The 8,841-nt window shown below is 39.3% G+C and overlaps 2 protein-coding genes and 1 non-coding gene across 3 annotated transcripts in view; 2 read left to right on the plus strand and 1 right to left on the minus strand.

Moving 5' to 3' along the window:
• nox4 (NADPH oxidase 4) overlaps window positions 1-6,366 on the plus strand; it is a 20,651-nt gene extending 14,285 nt beyond the window's left edge. Inside the window, exons 14-18 of the mRNA XM_032512166.1 lie at window positions 1,026-1,145; window positions 1,257-1,365; window positions 1,560-1,628; window positions 3,997-4,097; window positions 4,280-6,366. Coding sequence (XP_032368057.1) covers window positions 1,026-1,145; window positions 1,257-1,365; window positions 1,560-1,628; window positions 3,997-4,097; window positions 4,280-4,400 — 520 coding nt within the window. The 3' untranslated portion in view covers window positions 4,401-6,366. The remainder of the gene's footprint in view (window positions 1-1,025; window positions 1,146-1,256; window positions 1,366-1,559; window positions 1,629-3,996; window positions 4,098-4,279) is intronic.
• On the plus strand, window positions 2,151-2,222 carry trnad-guc (transfer RNA aspartic acid (anticodon GUC)). Its single transcript has one exon. It is a non-coding gene; the product is annotated as a tRNA-Asp (tRNA).
• Window positions 6,367-7,382: 1,016 nt separating the features above from the next.
• The window catches only part of tyr (tyrosinase), a 4,597-nt gene continuing 3,138 nt past the window's right edge, over window positions 7,383-8,841 (minus strand). Inside the window, exons 4-5 of the mRNA XM_032512167.1 lie at window positions 8,189-8,370; window positions 7,383-8,093 (exon numbers count right to left, since the gene is read on the minus strand). Of these exons, the coding sequence (XP_032368058.1) occupies window positions 7,849-8,093; window positions 8,189-8,370 (427 nt within the window). The 3' untranslated portion in view covers window positions 7,383-7,848. The remainder of the gene's footprint in view (window positions 8,094-8,188; window positions 8,371-8,841) is intronic.

The following is an 8,841-nucleotide window of genomic DNA, read 5'->3' on the forward strand; positions in this document are numbered from 1 at the left end:
CTTATAGTCAGAAGGGTTAGGGTTCATTTCCATATACTAATTATTTGATTTATGAAATTCTGATCAAGGGTCACTAATATTAAAGTCAGTAAAATTTCTTTCAAAATTAGTGTTTTTTATAACAGGATAATCAATAAGTTATTAAAATAACTCTATTACTATTTTTTTCTATTTCTTAAACTATTTCTTAAAATTTCTTTTGTATATTTTTTGCTTATGTCTATTTAATGCGTATTTGTGTTACACTGATGTGTGTGAATTTTGCTTTTGAGCCGCTGTAACAAGGGAATTTCCCGAGTGTGGGATTAATAAAGTCTTTTTATCTAGTCTTATCTTATCTCTTATACAATCTGCAGTTTAAGATTATTTGAATTGATGACAATGGGTTTGTTTTTTGTCATCAGTCAGAACAGCAGTCAACAGTCAGAAATTTTGGAAAATATGCAATATCTGCTAAATTGATACAAGCTTCATTTCTGTTAGGAAATAGGTCCAGTTGTTTAGCCTAGCTTAGCACAAAGGCTGTAAACGAGGGAACTGCTAGCCAAGCTACATAAAAAGTGAAAAGCTGTCAAACTGATAGTTTTACTGACCATAGTGCTTGTCATTACGTGTCAGTAACGCTAAGCCATGTGTAGTATTGTCTGATCATATTTGTGGATACTTTCTCAATGCAGAGAAATGCTCTGGTGTGACTATGCTTGGTGATTTGTGTGTGTGTGTGGGTGTTTGTGTTTTTGATGACACAAGTGTTTGAGCAGCTGTTGTAGGGATGACGGGTATGTGTGTGTGTGTGTGTGTGTGTGTGTGTGTGTGTGTGTGTGTGTGTGTGTGTGTGTGTGTGTGTGTGTGTTTGGGGGCTCAGACAAGCTGCACCCAGTCTGTGGGAATTCAAATGCAGGATGTTTATCTGCTTATGTGTGGTTGACCCTGAGGGGGAAGTGTAAATATATTTGTGTATATTTGTCCAGTTTCTTGGCTAATTGTCTTTTGTTTTTTTTGTCCATACTGTACGCTATGTTCAGGCTTTACGTAGATGGTCCCTTTGGAAGTCCATCAGAGGAAGTGTTTAACTACGACGTCAGTGTTTGTGTCGCGGGGGGAATAGGAGTCACGCCGTTCGCTTGCGTGCTGAATGCTCTTCTGTGAGTTATGAAAAGAAAAAACATACAAACATTACAAATGGAGAAATGAACAATTTGTACAAGTATTCATATGTTTCAATCCATCTTTCCTCCTCCATGCTGTATACTCAGTGATGGCTGGACAGGTTTCAGGTTGCAGAGGTTGTACTTTGTGTGGGTCTGCAGGGAGCTCCAGTCCTTCTACTGGTTTGCTGAGCTTCTGTGTGCTGTTCATCAGAAGGTCAGGACAAATATTGCATGTTGTTTGCCTCAGGTTTATTATATTTTATGCCCTCTTGTTGCTGTTATAAATTTTACCTCTCCTGTTTCAAGGAATAAATGTTGTATTTTATTCTAAATATCACTTTGATGAATTAGACCAAAGGCATCACAGCATCACTAAAACACATTTCCATGTATGTGTTTGTCATTTAGCTTTGGCAGGAAAACCGACCAGACTATTTTAATCTGAAACTGTACGTCAGTCAGGCAGACAACCTGCAGGTAAGTGTGACACACGCATGCATGCGCACACACACTGTCATTTTCATTTCATTCTATCTGTTTACTCATTTCTCTCTTCATTGATTCGTCGTTTGTCAGTCTTAAAAACCTAAGCCACTAGAGGGCAGTATATGACAGAAAGAGAAGCTACAGCACATTAAAGTCCAAAGGCTTCTTTTGAGTTTACTGTCTTTTGATTGTTGGCTGTCTGTCTCTCTCTTAGCTACACTTTTTTTAATTTATTGTGTCACATTGTTTCTGCATGAGCAGAATAGAAGTTAAACTCAAACTCTTTTCATCTGTTCTTGCTGTAACAGCCATTAGAGACCATGAATTAGAGACATGTTGACAGAAATGCTTGCTTGTCTCAGTTATTGTAAAAAGAAAATCCACAATTATATAATTTAGAAATAGTTTGGGCATATTTTGATCATACTATAAATAACAGCTAATATTTCCTCTAGTATAGTCTTGTGTTGCTTACTTTCTATTTGTATGGTCATGTGACTTGCTCATAACCACTCCTCGTTAGTATAGTGGTGAGTATCCCCGCCTGTCACGCGGGAGACCGGGGTTCAATTCCCCGACGGGGAGAGTACTCTTTTCCAGAGCCTAATGCACACTGGCCAAGTTCAAATAGAGCCGTAAAACCAGTCTGTCATGAATCAGATGCCTGTCAAAGGAAGCGCAACTGCTACAACTGAACTACGTGAAACACACTTCTTTGTTCATGTTTATGTTTCATGCTTCTGATTTGAGAGGGTTTCAGCTCTTCCTCTGCACAGACATCCAGCTTTAATAATCTTATTTTGTAAGTAAGCCCAGTAATGCAGGAAATCAGATGACACTTTTAGGTATTGCCTTACCGCTCTATAGAAAGATCCTGACCTGTATCACAGCTGCTCTGTGTACATTGTGTGTGATCAACTGGCGCACCACAAAAAGACATGGCCTGACATTTGTCTCACACCCATGTCTTATGGAAATGACTTGAGATATAGTGGGTTCATTGGGTGCTCATTCTCTAACACACTAACTGAACCAGCAGTCTAAAAAGATGTTGTTGTTGGACGTTGTTATGTTTCTGTAAAAATCTCCTCTTTACATTATAGATGAATAATGCAGTCTGCTTTAAATGTAAACATAGTGGCCTATTAATGAAGAGCAACATTGGCAACACCAACCTGTGTTCTTTAACACATCTTCGGTTGTCTACACAGTAATTTTCAACATACAGAGCACAGATAAATGTAATTTTTAGGTCCTTTTTGAAATTGAAATTCTAAAAATAGCTAAATATTAAACTTTGACAAGTTTTGATATATCAGTAGCTCACTTTGCTGATACAAAAAGAACCCATGCAGTTCATTTTTTTAACTTAATCCCACCACGTTGGCCACTGAATTTGCCCTTCTTTGCCCCGAACTGCCCACAGCTGCTGATATAATTGAATGATCCTTAAACTAGAGAGCACGGGCTGCAGCAGTTTGTTACTTAGCAGGAGAAAGCAAGAGAAGTAGAGGAACAATAGAGAAGATGGAGAACCTGTCATTGCAGACTGGGATCTTTTAACCTATAGATGTCAACAGTGATTTTCTGATCAAAATTATTGTATGTGTCATCATTCTACCGCTGCATTGATCAGATGACTCTAGTATAGGAGTTATAAAATGTGCCATGAATGATAATGTTCCTCCATTACTGATTTACATGTTCAACTAGCTAAAAAATAGCCTGACTTCATCATACTCAGATTTTAGTCAGAATATGATGTTGAACTGAACCGAACCAGGAAAGAAAATCCCTCTGCACTTAATTGGATAGACATACAACCAATCAGAGCAACAGAGTATGTGATGTATGTTGAACTTTTGCCGAATCTCGTAGGAAGGACGCCAAAACCTCTTTCCGATCTGCAAATGCTTTGATCGCGGCTCTCTGTTCCTTTTTTAAAATGAATGCACCGTCGATATCTTCTATAACTGATGTGATGGCAGAATCTACACATCTCAATTTTCCAGCGGCAGCCGTCTTTGTTGTAAACTAATTCAACCCAAGCACTCTTTGGTGACGTGGTTAGTTACGTTACTGTTGATCATCTGTCCATCATCGTATTATAGCCCGCCCTACCAATTTGATTGGTCCAAACAGCTCTGGTTTGAGCAGTGTTGCTCCACAACCGATCAGGTCTAAACCAAACTTCCCAACCTCAAATGTTGTGGTCTGGGCTGGCATCCAAGCTGGCTAAAAAATGTTATCAATTTCAAAAGTGATTGTGTATCAGTGTTATGTTTTCAGCTTGTTTCAGCTGCCCTGAAATGACAAAAGATAAAACTGGGATGTTTTTGTTATCTACTTTATTTTCCAGGGCATGTCTGAGGAGAAGTACCGCCCACTCACCTCAAGGCTGTTGGTTGGTCGACCCAAGTGGAAGTTACTGTTTGATGAGATTGGGAAGACCAATAAGCAGTGAGTAAAGTGGGAAGGTCCAGGGGTGAAGTAGGAACCGCGTGTTATAACATCTAATCTATTAATATCTAATTAACACTCTTTCTTTCTCTCTCTCTCTCTCTCTCTCTCTCTCTCTCTCTCTCTCTCTCTCTCTCTCTGTGTCTCGCTCTCTCTCCCTCTCTGTGTGTGTGTGGCTTCAGTAAGCGAGTTGGGGTTTTCTGCTGTGGACCAAAGGGCATCTCCAGGACCCTCCATAGACTGTGTAACTCAGCCCGATCCTCTGGAACAACCTTTGAATTCAACAAGGAGTCCTTCAGCTGATCAAACATGCGAGCTGGTTGGACACTTCGACGTCACTAAAATAAACAGAAACTTTGCCATTTGACATTTGGAACTGGCTAAACAAACTTGAATATTCACAGACTATATTATTGTTTCATATGCATACCTGCCCATGGTCATAAAAGGCCCAGCAGGACAAGACCTCAACATGCAGCATGAGGCCTCTCCTCTCTACAGACCAGCCCTACCCACAACTGATTGAAGCAACTGAAACTTGATCCAATCAACCTCTGAGAAAAACGTTGAGAAACCAGCCCACTGCTCGGATTCTCCAATCATGATGCTCTGTGTTCCCTTTTAGTCAATTCACTTGGTACAACACATATTGTGGGATATAGTGCCCCACATGACACCTCTCTTCATGCCTTTTAAAGGCAGATGGCGTGTGGTGACGAATGTGAAGCCCCGCTTCACGAAGAACACGTCTGCAGAGATGGACTTATTGGCTGCAGCCAGTTAGCTCTGTTTCACCAGCTAACAGTTAGCTAAATGGCCTCTGTTGCTCTTAGCCGCCGGTGGCTACCCACGGAGCATTGATTTTGATTTTGCTTTGACATGCTCTGTGTCTCAGGATGAGCACCAGGCATAAACAGGTGAAAAAGAAGTTGCCGGCAGCTTCTCTTTGCATGACAAGGCCAAGGTCCTTATTGGATAGACCCCTGGCTTACAGCAGCAGAGGTTGTCCGTTTCCTCACAGCGTGAGGGCGCATGGCAACATCATGGGCTTTGTTTAAAGGGGTATCTGTGTGTGATATCTGTGAGTGATACCTGTGAGTGATACCTGTGAGTGATACCTGTGCTGCAGCCAGTTGGTCATCACTAAACAGTTTTGTTTGGTTTTACAGTTACGAGGTGACAGCCCCTTTGGTGGCTCATTCTGTCCCTTCTGCTGGGACTATTTTGCAGAAAACTGCTGGAGGTATTACTCTGGTTCAGGGGCTGCTCTGTGGGGCGTGAATACATATCCCATACTGTTATGACTATAACTTTTGTTCCCTGAAGGAGAGGAAGGAGGTACCACACACAGTACAGAGATCACCAGAGATCATCTGCCTTTAAGACTTATAAAGAGGTATCTTAAGCTAGGTCATGTGGGGCGTGATATCCCATACTACATGTGTTATACCTCATTCCTCTAGTTCAGGGAACAGAAGTTATAATCATAACACGTTGATTCTAAAGATGTTTTCTAAAGAGGCTTTCATCTTTTCACACTTCCCCTCTGTGGAGTTCATTTGTTTTGTCATGCTGGCTACACAAGTGAGAGAGGGAAATGTTGCTTTAGAGTCCTACCTCAGAGAACAACCATTTCCTTTGTCTGAGCTGGTAACTTTTGTAATACAAAGACATTAATATTTGATTGGTCTGTGAGACTGTCATCAGAATCTGCCGTGGTTTGCTTTCATCTGAGGAAAAGAGTGGAACCATACGGACATACAACAGACACTTGATTCAGTTTGTTCTCATTTGTTGTTTAAACTACATGTTCACTGTTCATGTATGTATATCAAAGATCTATCTTCATACAAAGCAAACCTACACTACACATCAAGCCAGTATTCTTAGATAGTTGTTTTTCCAATTTATTTATATTGTTTGAAATTATTTTATGTTATGTGAAACACTTCTGCAGGGCTTTGGCAATTTCTCAACAAAGTAAGTGAAAGTGTTTGTTACTGATACAAAGAAATTAGTATACTGGTGGAATTGATAACAATGTATTTGTAAGTTGGTAGTAGTTTCTTATGATTTTAAGTCAGCTACAATTTTAAGAAAGTATGCCCAAACTTGAAACAACAGGTTTCTGCAAAGAATCAACATCTTGATATTTCTCACTCACTCTTGTCACTAAAACAAGCGTGTTCTCTCAAATTGTTATTAGCAACCATTTATTTAGCATTTGAAATTTAAATATATTTAAATTAAAATTGTATGTCTATTTTCAGGAGTGTCTTCTTTTTTTTTTAATAACAAGGCAAAGTCCAAAATAAAAGTGACTTTTTTATTTATTATATCTTGATAACTTGCACAAAGTAAGTGAGAACATTTTACTATTTCCAATCCTGGCACAATTTACATTATTATTATTATTATCACAAACATATATCATTCATAGTCACAAGCGTATGAAATGTTATTTTGTCAAACAACATCGACTTTGTAGTGGCATTAACTAGACCTACTTTATTTTTATAATATGCTAACCAAGCAGTCTCTACACTCGTGAAACTGCGTTGTTTATTATTCAAATTAGCCATGAAATACGAACTTGATGTGACAGTTTAGTAAATATGTGAATGGGCTTACTTGGCCATTCTGACCCATACGAATTCCCCACTGACAGGTAACAGACCCTTTTTCTTGATGTTCAAATAATATCTTGCAAAGCAGTTTAGTTCTCAGTTGTTATAATGAATTTAACTAATGAAGAGAAAGAGGTAATTTTGAAGGGTCAAATAACCAGATTTTTACAATCTGAGCCATCACTACAGCTACAGTACAGCAGACCTGGCCTGACCTGATGAAATGATCGAAAAATAATTCCTTCCCTGCTAACCTTTTCCATGAGCTATAGTCAAATCAGTTTATTTGACTCTGTCTGTAAATAAACTTACAGTATTTAAGGTACAGCATTTGTCTTGTAAACGAACAATCACAGTTGAATACTATACAATGAAATAATAAATTATGTAATAATTATATTTATGTAACAGGATGCTCTGTGTTTTAGGTCAGTGAGGAAAGTCAAGAGCTGCCAAAGGAAGGAATAACCAAATCACCTTTGCTGTCATTGACTGCTGAGTAGTTCACAGACAATAAATACTTATAGGTGAGTGCATTCACCTGACTCAAAATACTGTGGTGTACTGTATAAATCTTTTCTTTTTCTGACATGTGTTTCATTTTATTGATGCACACAAAGGCTGTGTGTGTCTTTGTGTGCGCACGCGCGTGTGTGTGTCAAAACTTAAAGGGTCAGTTTGCCTATAAATCCCCAAAAAGAATCCCCCTTCACTTCTTGTGATAACTAGTGTTGTGTTGACTGAGATATCTACCACTGTGTATTCTTTCATCACAAAATACACTGGAGGAGAAATTTTGTTTTGTTTGTTGCCTAAAAACAATTAAAACACATTTTAACATTTGAAAACTCTGCAAACCAACGAGACAATTTTTCTGTAAAGACATTTTCCGATGCTATTACCACCACAATAAAATACACTACAGCTCCATTGTATTGAGGTGCCAAAGTTTCAAATGTAAAGACAACACACACAACTATCTGCTAGACACCATTTTAAAATTAAAGTAGATTTATTGTGTACAAAATCTTGTACCAGGATTCATCTTGTTCGTTTGCTTCATGAAAATACTGTGTGTTCCTAAAAGTTCATTCATATGTGTGTATGTACAGTATCAGTGTGTGCTACATGGTAGTCTGATATGAAGAACCTTCCTCTGAGCTGCTGTGCAGTAATGGCTGTCGCTCTTCGTAGCTTAGCGCCCGCTTCCTTCTCTGGTTACGCCTCCACTTCCTTCGTCCAACGAGAAGCAGTGCAGCGATGACTGCAGAGATCAGCGCCCCGAGGACCCCGGCTCCCAGGAGCCACAGCCAGATCTCCTGGGCCTGCTGGAGGTAGGGCGTCAGGAACTCCTGAACAAACCTCTGACCTGTAGTGGAGATACACAGGATAAGACAGTTTGACATGAAGGAAACGTTGCAGAAACACTGGTTTACTGGACTTGTTTTGTTGTTCTGTACTCACCAGGGTCCAACAGGTAGGCATACTCAAATCCTAGAACCTTATCAGTCAGGAAGTAGTCTCCGTTTCTGTAGAGAGGCAGGAAGGGCACCATGTAGTGTCCATCATTGTGGCCAATGGGGGCGTTGGCACGTGGGTAGTTGGTCCGGGGAGGCTGGTGGGTTCTGAGCCAGCGCTCAAAAATGCTGGAGAAGAGAGGAAGGAACACAGAGATAAATGGGAGTGAAGGATAAAAAAGGAAAAAGAAGGAGGGGAAGGGTGGATAAAGATGGATGTGATAAAGATAGAAAAGGAATGGAGAAATATAATAGTATCAAGGAGGTAAACAATGGAATATAGAAATAAAAAAAGAGCAAGAGAATAATAACAAGAAAGGTGGTGATCTTTAAATATCCTAAAAAGGACTGTTGCGTTCCACATAAGAGAAGCGACATTTTTACTTTAAAATAATGTTTTTGGGTAGGAATGTATTGCCTATCTTCCTATAAAACATCAAAAGGCCTTAACAGCAATCAGTAATAATTTATTTCGGGGCTGATTAAATATTTCTTGAAACTTCTATATTTCAGAAAAGCATTTTAGCATGGAGTCTTTCTTTACTTTATGACTGTGACATTTATACATAAACCTACCTGAATATGCAGACACCATTATGT

The sequence above is a fragment of the Etheostoma spectabile genome, chromosome 3 (genome assembly GCF_008692095.1).
Source record: "Etheostoma spectabile isolate EspeVRDwgs_2016 chromosome 3, UIUC_Espe_1.0, whole genome shotgun sequence".
NCBI lineage: Eukaryota > Metazoa > Chordata > Actinopteri > Perciformes > Percidae > Etheostoma > Etheostoma spectabile.